Source organism: Benincasa hispida, chromosome 1 (assembly GCF_027475165.1).
Source record: "Benincasa hispida cultivar pf3 chromosome 1, pf3_genome.v1.1, whole genome shotgun sequence".
NCBI classification, from domain to species: domain Eukaryota; kingdom Viridiplantae; phylum Streptophyta; class Magnoliopsida; order Cucurbitales; family Cucurbitaceae; genus Benincasa; species Benincasa hispida.
This window is the reverse complement of record NC_143478.1, coordinates 44,303,452-44,320,362: the sequence shown is the minus strand read 5'-3', so window position 1 is coordinate 44,320,362 and position 16,911 is coordinate 44,303,452. Positions and strand designations below refer to the sequence as shown.

The following is a 16,911-nucleotide window of genomic DNA, read 5'->3' as shown; positions in this document are numbered from 1 at the left end:
AAGTTCAAATATTCATATAATAGTCATGGATCTTAGTTTATGGGATTTAGACTTTTTTGTATGCAATCAATAATAAGTTTATTGACTATAGAAAATGTTTATCTTTCTACAAACTGCGAGTTTTAGGACATAAAACCCAAAGGACAATGGGTTAGTGAATTCCCTAAACTTTTTGGTGGAGTTCGATTGGAAGTTTGAGAATGGGACTTTCCGGCTGGGATATCTACAACACTTGGAGTGAATAATAGAGGAGAAATTTCCCGGGTGTGGCCTAAACCAGAATACTATTGAATGCAAGATTATAAATATGAAGAAACAATACTCGGTAGTAACGGAGATGTTAAATCAATCAGGATTCGGATGGAACGAGGAGTTCAAGTGCGTTTAGGTGGACGTGGAGATCTTCGACGTCTGGGTTCGAGTAAGTTTTTTAAAATATTAAATAATATATACCGAACCGGCTTTTGTATAATTTCTAATATTACTTCCATATACGAATACAGAGTCATCCAAATACGAAGGGATTGTGAAGCAAGCCATTCCTCCATTACAATGAACTATCAAGTGTGTTTGGGAAGCATAGGGAAACTGGGCACTATTGTGAGCCACCAGTGGTGATGGCATCAAATTTGTTTCGAGAAATGGAAAACGAGATTCGGCTAGGGTCATAAGAATACTTTACCCTGATAATGAATATATTCAACTGCCTGAGGATGCAATGGAAGAAGATCAAGGAGATATGTCCACCGGGAGAGCAGGTGTACCAAATAATTCCACCGGCAAAGCGAGCGTACGAGCGGATCCATCTAGAGGGAGTAAGTGGAAATGACTCACATTCCAGAATGAAATGATCGATATCATGCGATCAACCGTTGATATCCAGTTAGCGTACATGGGTAGACTCTTTATATGGCAAGCTGAGAAATATGAAATGGATTTAGATGTCGGAATGACATATTCAGGTCATGTTTGGTATTGAAGGGCTCATTGAGGATGATAGATGTGACCTAATTGATATAATTGGCATGAACATACAGAAAACTGACATCTTCCTAGCTATACCAGAAGAGAAACAGTTATGGTACTGTACATGCCTACTTGCTCGAACCCACTAGACTGACCACCTAATATTTCAACCCAAAAAAACATATATTTTGTAAATTTTTTTTGAAATGGCCACTGTTCGATCGATTGATATTATTTTTGTGATCTTCAGAACAATGTTACTGTATTACACTATCACATTCTCACTATCATTATCAAATGGAAGGTAATTAACCTATGTACAATTTTAGTTCCAAATATACGATCCATATTATATAAACTTAACCAGTTAAGTTATTCAGTTATTCAACATTCATATGTACGCTATGTGAAATAATAATGTTAAATTAGCAAGATTCAATATATATTCATACAATATACCAATTCATTAGTAATTGAGCAATAATATGAAATGTATTTGGGGGGTATGTTTTATAGATTGAAGAGAATTAGAATTATTACAGTTTTTGAAAAGAATACATGGAAAATAATCTATTATGTTCTACAAATTGAGATAAAAAAAATGAAAATTGTCTAGTTTATGTCATAAAAAAATTGAGAAAATAGGTGTATAGTTGAAATTAATCAACATTAGCAAAACATAAAACTAAAATCTAAAAAATGAAATAAAAAAACAAACAAAGAAAATAGAACCAATCTAATTTACAAAAAACTGCATCAGATACTTCAACTGAACTCAACTCGGCACTCAAACACAGACTTCCAAACTCAACTTAACTCAACTCTGCACAACAAACATAAACAATTTTAACTCCCTAGATAATTTAACTCTCCAGATAATAATCACCAACTCAACTCTTTGCTTTTATCACGCACCAAACTCCCCCTAACATATTATTTTATCTTTTTCTCTTTCTCTCTAGAGCCTTCTAGATATTTCTTACTTTCTTAATTATTTTATTTATTATCTATTTATTTGGTTCTCAAACTTACTAGATTTTTCTACTTGAAAATCTTTCTATGTCATCATTATTTCTTAGATGGTTACTTACTTAAACATTTATTTAATTAGTAATTTTTTTTGCCAAATTTTTAAATGCCAATAAGAACTATAGCCAATTTTAACATTTGTTGTCTTAAATTTAGAAAATTGTCTAGACTTAGAACAATTAATTTTGAACCTTATATTTAACATGTAATTTCCTGAATACATACTTTCGTACAAATTTGGGATATTACAAGTTTGATCCTATTAAACTAATTAAGAGATTAAACATATATCTAATCTTATTAGAAATATTGTGATCATAGGTCTAATGTGAATCAGATTTTAAACTATTTAAAAAATGATTTGAAACCTATGTTAGCAAGCAACTCTTTATTATAAATTTTAATTTCTAATTTCATTTAACTGATAACTATTATGAAGAAAAATGAAACAAATTAAAACCTAAGATTGCATCTAATGACATACTTTGGTAAAATTATAATATTTATAATTTACCTAAGGTGGTGTCATGCATCATGCAATTTCATTTTTCATTATAAATCATACATAACAATTATATACTATAGTAATGAAAAACAATAACATACATTCATACATTCTAACTATATATTATAACATTTATAATATAATTTATGCATGATAGTGTTATTAATGCATGTATATATTATAATTTTTATATTATATGATGCATGGGCATGCTCTTAAAAAATTCTTGCAACTATACTATAACATTTATAATAAACATGATGCATGAATAAATGCAAATCTCACTATGTGGCATACATTATGACATATATTAAATAAAATAAACCATACATCCAATGCATAGTTTAAACAGTAATATTTTGGATCAAGATTGACCTCCTATCCCTTAATTAAATTAATATAAATGTTATATTAATTTAATTAATATAAAATATAATTATTACAACTAATAATTAAAAAAAAAAAAAGGAAAAGTTGTTGCTAAATTGCTGGAGGAGTCGAACTGCTTGGACCGCGAATCGCAAACCACTTGTCGAACCACCCGCGTCAATATGCCTCGGAGCGTTGCGACACTTCCGGAACTTTTCCCGCTCACATTGGGTTAGAGTGTCGCGGTTCTAGGGTACAGTGTAACGACACTGGAATACAGAACGCTTCTGTACCGTGCATTTCTATTCTGATTTCCTCCAATTTTGGCCTTGAAACCTCCAAATCTTCATTGGAAAAAAACCATAAACAACCCGGACTAATAAAATTACAGACTTGATAGCAATTATGCTGAAAACGTAATGGGTCCTTACTTACCAAATTGTAAATTAACAGCCGAAAACTACACGGACCAATCTCGAAACATCCAGAATTTGCGAAACCCACATTCATCAACCATAAATGCAGTACAGAAACAATACCCACCATAAACCTAAATTTAATTTCGAAAATAATATAAATTGGGACTCAAAACAACCGCTCTGAAACCAATTGAAGGATGTATGGACACCTAAGTGGAAGTGGATCATATTCCAATTTTTAATTTTATAGAAGTGATAAATTCAGGGGACAGAAACAATTGATATATATTCTAAATCACAATATGCTTTTTCACTTCAAAATATAAGGTATTAAAAATATTAGAAATTACTAAACCTTGAAGTCACAAATTCTTCTCGTAACTCCTCTTTTAGTCACAAACGCAAGAATCTCCCACGATTTCGAAAAAGCCAATTAGTCAGACACCACTACAGTGTAACCTCGGTATTCTCTTTAGGGTGAGAAATCACGAGAGTGTATGGACTTCGTATAATCTTGGTAGAAGGAGATGGAAAAATTATTTTGAGAGGAAAAGCTTTTCAATGAAAATGATTGAAGATCGATCTCTTCTCTTCTGCGTTTGTAGCAAGGGGGAAGAAGAAAACAGAACTTATCTCAACCAACCCCACTTGCACGTCTTTTGAATGAGAGAATTGGGGGAGGGGGTATTTCCATAATTCTAAAATTAAAATTAAAAAAACAATTTTTAGTTTAAATAATATATAATAGTAATAATAATAATAATAATAATAATAATAATAATAATAATAATAATATATGTTATATCAAATATAACATGTAACCTATACTTTATATCATATCTTATAATATAATCTGTAGTTTGATATTCTTTCATTAAATTTATAGTATTTATTATGCATCAAATTCACATTAAATTTAACCTATAGTATTCATATGAATCATATTCATATAATTATTATTTGAACCAAATTCAAATGTCTATTTATTTCCTGCTAAATAAAACTTTATTTTATAATGTATCAAATATATTATATTAATTATGTCAACCTATAATAAATTTATATTAATTATATCCTATATAATTAATTTTCTCAAGTAATCTGAATAATTCGAATTAACCCAAAATTAATTCGACTCTCAGTAATCCCAGTTGAGCTACGAGGGGACCTTATGAACCTATAGATTAAAGCTCCAATGGTACTTGATTAATTAATTAAACTCTTTAATTAAATTAACCAACTTCCATTAACTGTCGTTTACTTCACTAAAGACTGACAATTGCACCCTTCATACAACAGATAATATTTATTTGTCATATAACTAATCAACGGTGTATTGACCCTTCATAAATTATACGTAAGTATGGTTGGACCAAATTCATCATTTTGTCCCTATAATTACATCTAACTCCTTAAATACCATTGATCCCCCTAATGAACAATAAGTCATAGTCCAACTATGACCAAACCCCTCTTGGACCAGGAGAGGGTGTGGCTCAACATTGTTCAAACCTCGGAATCAACCCTTAAAGAAGCAACTTATCTATTTACCCTAACAATAGGGAATGAGTGAATTCTTCTTGTGAAGTTGTGTTCCTAGCTCCCCAATCAGATGAATCCCCAAAATTGAAGGCATATTGAGTCGTCGATACTGGCCACTCTCACCCATGTAGATCAAAGGGTCGCCTTTATAGGCAAGAGTTCATAACTCACTTAGGATTCAAGTCAGGTTACCTATGGTCATCTTAGTGAAATGTAAGTCTGTTCTATCAACGGTGTTATATAGTGAGATTATTTATTTTGTGATCCGGTCTTATACAAATTCTTTGGATAAACACCTCCGCTCACATATCTCTAAATGAATGATTAGGATCAGATCATTTTAGTACTTTACAACAGTTGTAACAACTACAAAACAAGTCGTGTTTGTAGTGTCACTAGAATAAGGTACCATACCTTATCCATCTACTACAGACCGTTTAGGTTATCTCTTAAATATGATCCACCTATATGTCTCCACATATATGTTTAAGTTACAGAAGATAACCTTTGATCTTAGTTTATTGATTTTGTGGATTAATGCTACTAAATACCAAATAAAATACCTCTTTATTTTATTAGATAAATAAATTGTTTGTACAATCCAATTTCAAACTACCGGACCCACAAGATTTAGGACATCAACCCCAACAGTATCAGAGAGGAGAAATAGAACCCTTTTAGACATGGTTCGATCGATGATGAGTATGCTTTTTTACCTAACTCATTATGGGGTAATGCAATGAAGACTGCAACTTATCTTTTGAACCAAGTTCCATAAAAAATGGTGTTTCTAAAACACCTTTTGAATTATGGAGAGATCGTAAAGGTAGTTTACGACATGTCAGGATTTGGAGGTGTCCAACTCACGTGTTAGTAGCAAACCCAGAGAAATTGGAATCATGTTCGAAGTTATAGTTATTTGTAGGCTACTCCAAAGAAACGAGAGGTGGTCTTTTTTATGATCCAGAAGACGATAAAGTATTTGTATCAACATATATGCTACTTTTTTGAAAGATGACCACATTAGGGAGCATAAACCAAGAAGTAAAACCATATTGAATGAGCTTTCCAACGAAACTACTGAAACTTCAACAAGAGTTGTTGAAGTGAGTCATTGAAGAAGCTAGCACTTAACAAAAGTTGTTGATATTGTTTCATCTAGTTAAGCCCATCCTTCTCAGGAATTGAGGAAGTCTCAATGTAATGGAAAAGTTATAACCCAACCTACTCAGTATTTGGGTTTAATAAAAAACTCAAGTCATCATACCAGATGATGAGGTTGAGGATCCATTGACCTACAAGCAAACAATGTTTGATGCAGATAAAGATGAATGGGTTAAAGCCATGAATCTGGAAATGGAGTCTATGTACTGCAATTCTATCTGGGATCTTGTAGATCAACCTAATGGGATAAAACCTATAGGTTGCAAATGGATCCACAAGAGAAAAAGAGGTGTAAATATTAAGGTGTAAACCTTTAAGGCTAGATTAGTGGTAAAGGGTAATACCCAGGTTGAGAGAATGGATTATGAAGAAACTTTCTCACCTATTGTTATGCTTACGTCTATCCAGATTCTCTTGCCTATTGCCACATATTATGACCATGAAATATGATAAATGGATGTCAAGACTATCTTTTTGAATGGTAATCTTAATAAGACTATCTAAATGAATCAGCTAGAGGAATTCATTGAACAAGGTCAAGAGTTAAAAGTTTGCAAGCTTAATAGGTCTATTTATGGATTGAAACAGGATTCTCGATCTTGAAATATAAGATTTGATACTGCGATCAAGTCCTATAGATTTGACCAAAATGCTGATGAATCTTGTGTCTATAAGAAGATCATGTTTTCTTAGTATTATATGTGGATGATATCCTACTCATTTGTGATGATATGGGTTTACTAACTGATATAAAAAAATAGCTAGTTACTCAATTCCAAATGAAATATTTGGATGAAGCATAGTTTGTTCTACATATCCAAATTATTAGAGATCGTAATAACAAAATACTAGTCTTGTCTCAAGCACGTATATCGACAAAATACTTGCTAAGTATTTGATGTAGAATTCTAAGAAATGATTTACCTTTCAGGCATGGAATTATCTTGTCTAAGGAACAATGTTCTAAGACACCTTAAGAGATTGAGAAAATGAAATGGATTTCCTATGCATTTGCAGTGGGGAGCCTAATGTTTGCCATGTTGTGACATTTTCTATGCAGTAGGAATAGTCAATAGATATCAATCTCATCAAGGAATGATCATTGAACTACGATTAAGGTCATTCTCAAGTATCTTAGGAGAACGAGAAACTATATGCTCGTATATGGTGCTAAGGATTTGATCCTTACAGGATATACTGACTCTGATTTTCAAATTGATAAGAATTTTAGGAAATCCATAATAAGATTAGTATTCACTCTTAACGTATGACGTAGCATTAAGCAAGACTGTATTGTTGACTCTACCATAGAGCCAAAGTATGTTGCTGCTTGTGAATCTACTTGTGAAGCTGCTAAAGAAGCTGTCTGGCTCAGGAAGTTTTTGACAGACTTGGAAGTAATTCCAAATATGTCAGTGCTCATCACCCTTTATTGTGATAATGATGGTGTTCTGGAAAACTCTAAGAAGCCTTGATGTCACAAATAAGGAAAGCACATCGAGTGCAAATATTATCTCATTCGAGAAACTTTGCAATGGGAAGATGTGATCGTTAAGAAGATTGTTTCAGTGCACAATGTTGTTGATCTATTTACGAAGGCTCTCACAGCTAAAGTATTTAAGGGTCACCTAGAGAGTCTAGGTCTACGGATATGCATCATCTTGTCTAGGGTAAATGAGAGTATTATGGGGTATATAGTATGCTCTAGTTTATTGTATTGTGTATTTTACTGCATATTGTATCTTGTACTGTACACCCCACTCGCTTTAGAACAAGTGAAAGATCGTTGGATTTAGTGTCCTAAATCTCGTGGATCTCATAGTTTGTAATTTGTAAATAAAAATTATTTATTTAATAAAATAAGAAGTATTTTATTCGACATATAGATTGCATTAACTCAATCAAATAAACTAAGATCCAAGGTTATTTAATGTAGCTTGAATAGTATGTGGTGGACATACGAGTGGATTGGATTGTGTTCAAGTAATAGCCTAAAAGGTCTGCAATATATAGATAAGATTGGACGCCTTATCCTGGTGACACTGCAAATGCTTCAAGAACATAGTTCGTCTGATCGTGTTGTTTTAATTCAAGATCAGGAGAAGTTTTAAAGAAGAGTTTCTTTGTTACTCTTCTCCCTTAACAATCCTATAAAAGCATGCTTAACTTCATAATGATTATCTATTCTATAAAATTTTCCTATAACAAAATCGGACGAAAAGTGATTAAACGCTTTTGCTACGGGATTTAGTTCCTTTACCTACAAGATGGATCATGTTCAAGAAATAACCTAAAAGGTTTATAGTATATGAATAAGGTTGGATGCCTTATTCTTGTGATACTACAAATAACGACGGTCCAGGTCGTTCATGTGGAGACATGTGAGTGGAGTATCTCTATAAATTCTTCATGCATTTTAATTAATAAAGAATATGACATATGTATGCAAATTGAGTGTTGTAAGTGTTGTATCAGGGTAAAACTTATCTTGTGTTTTGTAATTTTGTAACATCAAAATCCCTCTTTCAATTGCAATTATTCAACCTTTTGTAGTTCCCTTTACTTGGATTCTTGAAAATATTTCCCTGTCATCAAATAACGCTCTGATTCCATAGCCAATTTGGTGCATTCTTCAAGGTTAAGGCTTTAAGATTTAACCCTGACTATAATTGTCTCGGGTTGATCATGATCTGGAATTCTACCTAAATTACCATCCCTATGTTTGAGTCTATCAAATTCATCACTAATAAACTGTTGAAGCTTCTATAGTTTGATATATGAGCCATTAGATGCATGACATCTAGCATCATTTTTCTTAAAAACTCCAATTGTTTGGACAAAGTCTCGAGTGTACGATGGAATTGTTCTCTTGCTATTCTTGTCACGTTTCTTTTAACTATCAATTGATAGGTGCACTTCTTTCTTGTTCGAGTTTCTTCATGTCCGTGATGAGAAATTAAAGAATCGAGACTGGTTGCCAAATGGAGGCCGATCAAATTGTCGTTAGAAGTACACGATGGCCCATAGGTCATCGCTAGAAGCTGCTCGTCGCTTACCAAAAACGTTGTCGTTGTTCGAACCTACTTGTTATCGCCATTTAGAGTCACTACTTGTTGTTGCTGCTCACTATCACTGTTGTTGTTGCTCAGTGGGTGCTGCTCGTTGCTGCTACTCATGCGGGTTAGTGTTGTTGTTTAGAATTATCTGCAATCATCGTTCAGATGCACCTCGTCGTCATCATTCGAAGTTGTTTATTGTCGTTTGTTGCTACCTCTCAAAATCATTTGTTGTCGCCTTCTCTGTTATCTGCCGTAGCTGGAGGAAGGCTCGCGCTGCTGCTCACCGTCAATACTCAAAACTGTTACTCGATGCCCCATTGTTTAGAATCGCTGCTCTCCATTCTTCACTTGCAACTGTCTTCGTTCATAATCTTCCCCATTTAAATCGTTGTTTGTCGTTGATCAAAGTAGTTGCCGTTCAAAATCGCTCACAGTTGCCCTCGGAGTCGTTACTGAAAATCATTCGTGGCAGTCTACCCTTGTCAATACCCGTGAAGGGGGAGAGAACAAGTGAAATAAAGAGATCGAATCTTTAGGGTTTTCTCTTTTTTGTCCTTTTCCATCTTTTGCCTTTTTCTTAATTTTCGATTCTTTTCTTATTCTTCTTCTTCTTCCTTTTTTTTTTCTTTTTTTTTTAATAATAATAAAACTAAGCCCCCAATATCTTCACAAAATCTTTTTCCTTTGCTATGGTTTTAATTTTATTTTTCTTGAATGAGATACATGAGGATCTAATTCATCCATATTCTCCTTTTATTTTAATCAAGGAGATATAATTTGTCCATGGTCTCAGCTGATTTTGGTCATGAGTATCTAACTCGCCTATGGTCTCCTTTGATCTTGGTCATGGAGATCTAATTTGCCCATGGTTTTTACTATTAGAACTTCTTCCTTAATAGGATTAGAAGAACTAAGTCGTTATGGTCTTGATTTTCTTAATTTTACAAAGATTTCAAATTTTGTAAAAGTAGATCACTCTTATCTCCACAGATGGTGTCAAATTGTTGATGCAAAATTTAGGACATAGGAAATGCACCTAACCTTCACGTGACACCAACAGTTCAATTTGTAATTCGAGGAAGAAAGAACCTGCAAAAGAAAGAAAAAAAAAGCTCTAATGCCTAAATCGGTAAGAGAATCATAAAATGGAGAAGAAAGTTAGAAGTTTTAGTTATCTCATATGGAGCCATGATGATCTATTTATAGAGGATTTGGTCTAGGATTTTATCTTAACCCTACTAGGGTTAAGATATGATTTTCCTAATCCCTAGCAAACTAGGATCAAATCTCATATTATCTTATATATTATCTTCTATTATCTTATACTATCTTGACTTTAGCTTTATTCTGCTAGGCCAAAATTCACTCCTCAACACATATACTTAGGGGAGTTTAGGGCTCTGAGTTGGTTATTATAATCAATTACTTATAATAGTATGTAAGTTATAATAATATTGTGTTTGGAATGCAAATTATTTTAGTGTTGGTAGAAAATAATAAGCACTATAACAAAGATAGAAGGAGAGGACAAGTAAGAAATAGTAGATAGTGTAACGAATAGTATGCATGACAATAAAGAGGAATTTCAAATAATAATATTGTAGTTAATTGTACGTTATAACAATTAGAAACACTAACTATTATAATTAGATCCACAAACATGGAGGTCCAAATCAACATGGTTTAACAATTTCACCAACTCCAATGAGTCTCAGATTCGGTAATCAAGGGCAGGTTGACACCACCTCAAAGCTTTTTGATCTCTTTCAACACATCTAAAAATGCTTTAGCTTCAAGAATGATAATAGAGTGTAAATTCTTCACGGATTTTCCCTTACCAACTAAAGGGGAGCCTAAAGGGTCACACATAATCCAACCTACGCTCCCCTTGGATCTACTCGAAATATAAGAAGCATTAGGGTTCAGCTTTTGGCGGCTTCCATGCTCTTGACGAACATGACATTGAGGAAGAAATAGGGGCAACATCATCAGCAACATCCCGAACCGTAAATAAAATTCACAACTTCCAAAAATTTCTCGATAGTGCATTTGATTGAGATGAAATCAATGCATTTTTTGTTGAAATGAATATTGTTGAAGCTCTATAAGCTCCACAACACTATGATTGCCCTTTCCAACTTTTCTCTCGAACAAGAGTATCTAAGAAAGCTCCTATTAGGGGTGTATATGGGTTGGGTTGGGTGAGGGTATTTTTTAGACCAACCCGAAAATTCGGTTTGGTTGGATTAGCAACCCAAAGAACCCAACCCAACCTAACAAAACTCTTAAATTTCAGATTGGTTTGGGTTGGGTTATAACTTCTTTTTTATTTTTAATTAAAAATATGTAAATTTATATACAACACATGACCAATAACTAAAATCTTATAAAATTCAAATGCTAAATACTAAATGTCTAAGATATTTATTGCAAATTTCAAATAAAGATAAATATCATAACAATTTTAAAAGAAAAATATTTAAAATTCATAAATTAATCAATACAAAGTAATCAAATTTTAAACAAAGAGAAATATATATAGTATATTTTATTTATATATTAAAATTTGGGTTGGATTGGATCAACCCAATTTTTTGTAACCAACTCACGACCCAATCCAACCCAACAAAAATAGAAAAGGTTTAATCTAACCTAACCCAAAAAATAAACTAACCCAACCCAACCCTTATATTTTGGGTTGGGTAGTCCAGATTGTTCGGGTTGTCGGTTTATTTGAACACCCCTAGCTCCTATAATCCATGAAATTCCAATGACATTGTCCAGGAAGTACGTTAGGATGTAAGAAAATGTAACGACCCGACCCCCTAGGACTCAAGCTAGGCCGTTACTAAATACCTGCATGCATGGAACGTAAACATCTTTGTATGGTGAAATAAATGCTAAATAAATAAGGTGAGTTCAAAAGCCCTTCATTAAATTCAAATATTAAAAACAATAATAGGGTACCCATAAATCATAAATGTTAATAAATAAGTCTGAAAACAATTCTTAATAGTAAGTTTTAAACATTAAAACTGAAAGTTAAGCAAAACATGAAAATAAATCTAAATCTCATGGGCGGATGCATAACACTAGTCCTAGTGGCTCGATCATGAATTCTGCTTGTCAATCGCCGGTGCATCTCTACCTTTACCTGAAACAACATGAGAAAGAATGAGTATAAAATACTCAGTAAGTAACCTCACTACTGGGGTCGAGCTAGGCATCGATGTCCTCTAGGTGCCTACCCCTGTCCGAACATAACAACTGCTCTAGTCTTCATAGGACACATACATACATGCAAAACTGGTTTCTATCCAACTGTAAATAAGTATACCCACTACCTCTGGTAAATCCCAAAGGAAACCCAACCCCTGGTGAATCTCGAAGGAAACACAATCTGGTGAATCCCGAAGGAAACACAATACCTAGTGGGCATCTAACTAATCAGTAAAGACACTATCACAGTCTCAACATCACAATTATCACAATATGGTTTTATAAAATGCATATACCTCTCAACATCATGGCTACACAACATGCATATACGCCTCAATATCCTCATATCAAATACAACCTCAGCGAATCAAGTATCATCTCTTACTAGTATGCAAGTATCTACGTGCACAAATAAATTTTACAGATACTCATACAAGAACATATATCGGTCATTATATACTATCCGTTTATCATGCTATCGTTTTGTTCTGATATTCGTCTATTATGCTAGTATATATCTAGTGCCTAGCCCATGAGTAGTTTTAGTAGCTTACCTCAAATTTGGTCACAAATTAATCAAGTAATTAACCCTCTTACAACTCTTGAAAGGCTTTGAATCCACCCTATAACATACATTACAAATATTAATTTAGCAACCCTGGTTCAAAAATAATAAATCCAAAGTTTTAACTCATTTTTGGGGTCTAAATCCAATTAACCAGAATATTTAAAGATCTTTAATTTAACTTTACCTAAATTGAAAATTCATAGATAATATCAGACAACCAACTAAACCAGCAACTCCAAGTAAGACCCTGACATAAGAACGCAATCAAGTTTTAAAATTAAAACCAAGACCTAATCACACATACTCCAAGTATTGTCAAATAAATCTGGGTAAACTCACCCAAGGTGTAATATATGGTGCACCAAATCTGCTAAAGCAATTCCAACTTCACCTAACAGCACCTTAATACCTTCAAGAATATGAATCCAGAGTTGAAACATAAAGGCCTCAGTCGATTGGTGCCAAAAGTAAATGGACAGTCAAGTATAACTGAAAACAACCCCAAACAGTAGAAATCTTACCCAAATTGATAGATCTGACGACGACACAAGCAACGACAACGATAACAGGAGGAATCCGACCAGATCTGGTCGATTGAAGGAGAGGAGCAGCGCTGGTCGGCTCGTGGATGACGCGTAGAGGAGCGGCGCTGGGCAGGGGAAGTTGGCTGGCGAGATCGGCCGAAGGGGACGGCGAGGCAAACGCGGCTGGCCGGTTCACCGAGCTTCAGATCTGGCGGCGAGCGGCGGTCTGGACGAAGAAGGACGGGCGGCTGGCAAGGGAAAGAAAAAAAATCGGGGGGGGGGGGGTTCCGGTCGCGTGAGGGAGAAGAGGGAATTTGGTTTTTTTTTTTTTTTTAAATAAAAAAATTAATAATAATAATAATAAAACTAAAAAAGAAAGAAAATAAACTATAAGTTATTATTTTCCTTATTCCACCTTATATTATTAAATTCCTTTTCTTCCCAACATGAAATTAATTCATGTCATTAATTTCCAAATTGAATAATTTCAACATCAAAAATTAAATTTCCGCAATTACACTTGAAGTCCAAAATTATAAAAATGCTCTCAAATAATAAAAAATACTGAAATTATATTATTACTAAAAAAAATGCGGGGTGTTACAGAAAATGTCCTAAATTCTCTTAGAAACCTCACTCCCAAATTAAGTGACAAGTTGATTCCTTACATTTCATGCAAAAAGAATAAAGGAAGTTAGAATTAATTCCTTTAAAATTTAAGTTCCCGTTGTATGGATAATATTATTTATGCTCCAACAAGATAATTTGATCTTTGGTCTTGTCTTAAGGTCCCACAAGGTCCTCCAAATTTTTTTTAGAGCTGATACAATGTAAGGAGGAGGAAACATCCCCCAACGAGAGACTCATTCCCAAATGGTAGGCGCTTTTCACCGAGAATTTGTCCTTTTCATTAGTGGGCCAAATGACCTCATTCCCCCCACTTCTCCTACTACGAGAGATATTCAGAATGTCTGAGACATCATAGGAAAGAAAAAAACTTTCTAATTAGAGAAACATTTCAACCCCTTCCCCATTAAAGAGATGTGTCACTTGTTTATCTTTGAGATTATAATGAGTAAAGCTCAATTTTAAATTTTGAATTGGACAGCTAAAGATTGTTGATCTTTCTACTGTCCTTCACTTTCCATCTCATGCCCTTCACAAAAAAGTTCCCTACCTAGAGAAGACTTCTCCAAGTATAAAAAGGATTACTACTCGACAGAAGCATTTAAAAAATCCACATTTGTGAAGTAACGACCTCTTGAGCAACCTGACAATGAGGCTATTTGGATTCCTCAAAAGAGGCAACCGTGCTTTGCAAGCATGGCTTCTTTAAAAGTTTTGAAGTTCTTAAATCCTCGCCCTCTTTTTTTTTTTTTTTTTTTTTTTTTTTTTTTTTTTTTGTTTAAGCAAGGCTTGCTCTTACTTCTCCAATAGATTTTTTTTTTTTTTTTTTAATCAGAAGAGCTCTACCAAAATCTAGCGTAGATAGACTCTAGCTCTTTATAAAGTTTCAATTCTGTATCTAACATGTCCATAGTTTATCAAACTTTTTTTTAAGAAAAATAATCAATGAATCATCCATTAGATATAAAATCACATTTTATGTCCAATGAAACCCTAAAATTATAATTTTATGTTTAGTAGATATGTGATTCTTTTAAAATATGAATCGAATAGGTCAACCTAATAGATACAAAAATTGAAAATTTTAGGATCTATTAGAGTAAAATCAAAAGTTTAATGATCAATTTAGATATTTTTAAAGTTTAAGATCTTAATGGATATAAAATTTAAAGTATATGAATCTATTAAACATTTTTTAAAGTTCATAAATTTATTTAACACAAAAGTGAAAGTTTTTATATATATATATATATTTTTTGAAGATAACAAAAGTGAAAGTTCAAAAGACTTATACTTCTAAATTCAGGACCAAATGTATTTAAACATGAAAATTCAGGTGTTTTGAGGGAGGACTTAAGTAGGGTGGTGACATCAATTCTATGACTTGATTAACTTCTTGCACTAAATATATAAACAAACCAACTAAATAATTTCGCTCGTGGTTCCAAAGACCCAAACCCACAAGTCTCAATTAGCCTTCCCAAACAAGTTTGACCACCCAATTGAAACTTTCGACCAATGGGTCTTTCATCTGTCCATCACCACTCTAAAAAATAAGTAATTACAAAATGAAACAACCAAATCTCAAACTCAAAAGCCTGAGTTGAGGTTTCACCAACTCAAGAGAGAGAGAGGGAAAAAAAAAAAATGCTTCCTTTGTATCTTGATCTCCTTCTACAACCCGATGGATTCCTCTCTTTGTCTCTGCAATTACTGCAACAACATCCTTAACGATTCTCTCACAGGTCTTTGGTTTTCTTGTTGTTAAGAACTTGAGATCCTCTAATGGTTGTTGTACAGGCCACCAAGCTCAGCCTTCCCAACCTTTCTCTTTCTTCTCCACAAATTTCTTCCCTTCTCTTCGAACCCCATTCCCTTTCTCTTGCTCTAATGCACTCAGATTCTTCTTTCTCTCTCTACCCCTCTTTTTCCCCCCTCTCTCTTTCCTCTCTTCCTTCCCCTCAAGTGGTTGTGCCTTCTCCATGTTCTTCTGCGGCTTTTGTTGCCCTTCAGAATTCTAATTCCAACTCCGATACTAAGGTTATGTTTGTGGTCTCTGGCCCCCACAAGGGTGGCTCTCAGATTCTCCTTCGGTTTTATGTTTTGGAGAGTTCTAAATTGTTCAGGAGAGCTCCAGTTGTTTGCACACAGAAGGATCTTCGATCTGATGATAAATTGGGTGTTTTGGTCAATTTTAGACATGGGATTTCAGTTCGTTTAGCTGGGTCGGTCAATTTCTTCGCGATGTACTCTGTTTCGAGCTTGAAGATTTGGGTTTTTGCGGTGAAGATGGTGGGCGTCGGCGATGATGGGTTAGGTTTGAAATTGATGAGATGTGCTGTGATTGACTGCTGCAAACCCATTTGGTCGATTAACATTTCGTTTGGGTTTTTGCTTTTGGGGGAAGATAATGGGATTAGGGTTGTTAATTTGAGGCCTTTTGTGAGAGGGCGTAGTCGAAAAGTTAGAAATCTGAATGCTAATACGGCTTCTACTGCCAAGCGTGAAGTTCAAAAGTCATTTTTGCCTTATGGAGAAGTTTGTGGGACTTCTGGAGGCACTGACTTGAATGGTGGTTCTCTTGTTGTTTGCAGCAATGGTTTCAATCCACAAGCCAGTAGAAGTGAAGATGCTGGAAGTTCAGCTTGCAATGGATGCTTGGACGGAAAATTGGACAAAAATTCTATTTCTGGTAAGTTGAGAGAGTTTTATAACTTTCTTTTATTTGATTATCTTTGTAGTTTTTACAGTAAGAGGGATACACAGAAATGTATCTTATACGTACATTTTAGTTATATTGGTTGTGTTTCCTGTAATTTGCAACTTTTAATCATAGATTCATAATTTTAGTCCTGGGAGCCTTCTTCTAATCGCCCAAGATAGGTGTAAGCATAAATGTAATACCATGCGTTCACTGAAG

The 16,911-nt window shown here is 33.9% G+C and overlaps 1 protein-coding gene and 1 long non-coding RNA gene across 3 annotated transcripts in view; one reads left to right on the top strand and one right to left on the bottom strand.

Annotated features, from left to right (window-relative positions):
* Positions 1-11,967: 11,967 nt before the first annotated feature.
* Positions 11,968-14,050, bottom strand: LOC150038472 (uncharacterized). Its single transcript, XR_016527386.1, has 5 exons — positions 13,362-14,050; positions 13,180-13,249; positions 13,025-13,087; positions 12,827-12,895; positions 11,968-12,207 (listed from the first exon to the last, which is right to left on the bottom strand). It is a non-coding gene; the product is annotated as an uncharacterized LOC150038472 (long non-coding RNA).
* A 1,379-nt stretch (positions 14,051-15,429) lies between these two features.
* The window catches only part of LOC120081240 (uncharacterized), a 33,023-nt gene continuing 31,541 nt past the window's right edge, over positions 15,430-16,911 (top strand). The window contains exon 1 of one of the 2 annotated variants that reach the window (XM_039035957.2): positions 15,430-16,683. In XM_039035957.2, coding sequence (XP_038891885.1) covers positions 15,777-16,683 — 907 coding nt within the window. In that variant the 5' untranslated portion in view covers positions 15,430-15,776. The remainder of the gene's footprint in view (positions 16,684-16,911) is intronic. The other variant, XM_090307676.1, reaches the window with a different exon arrangement.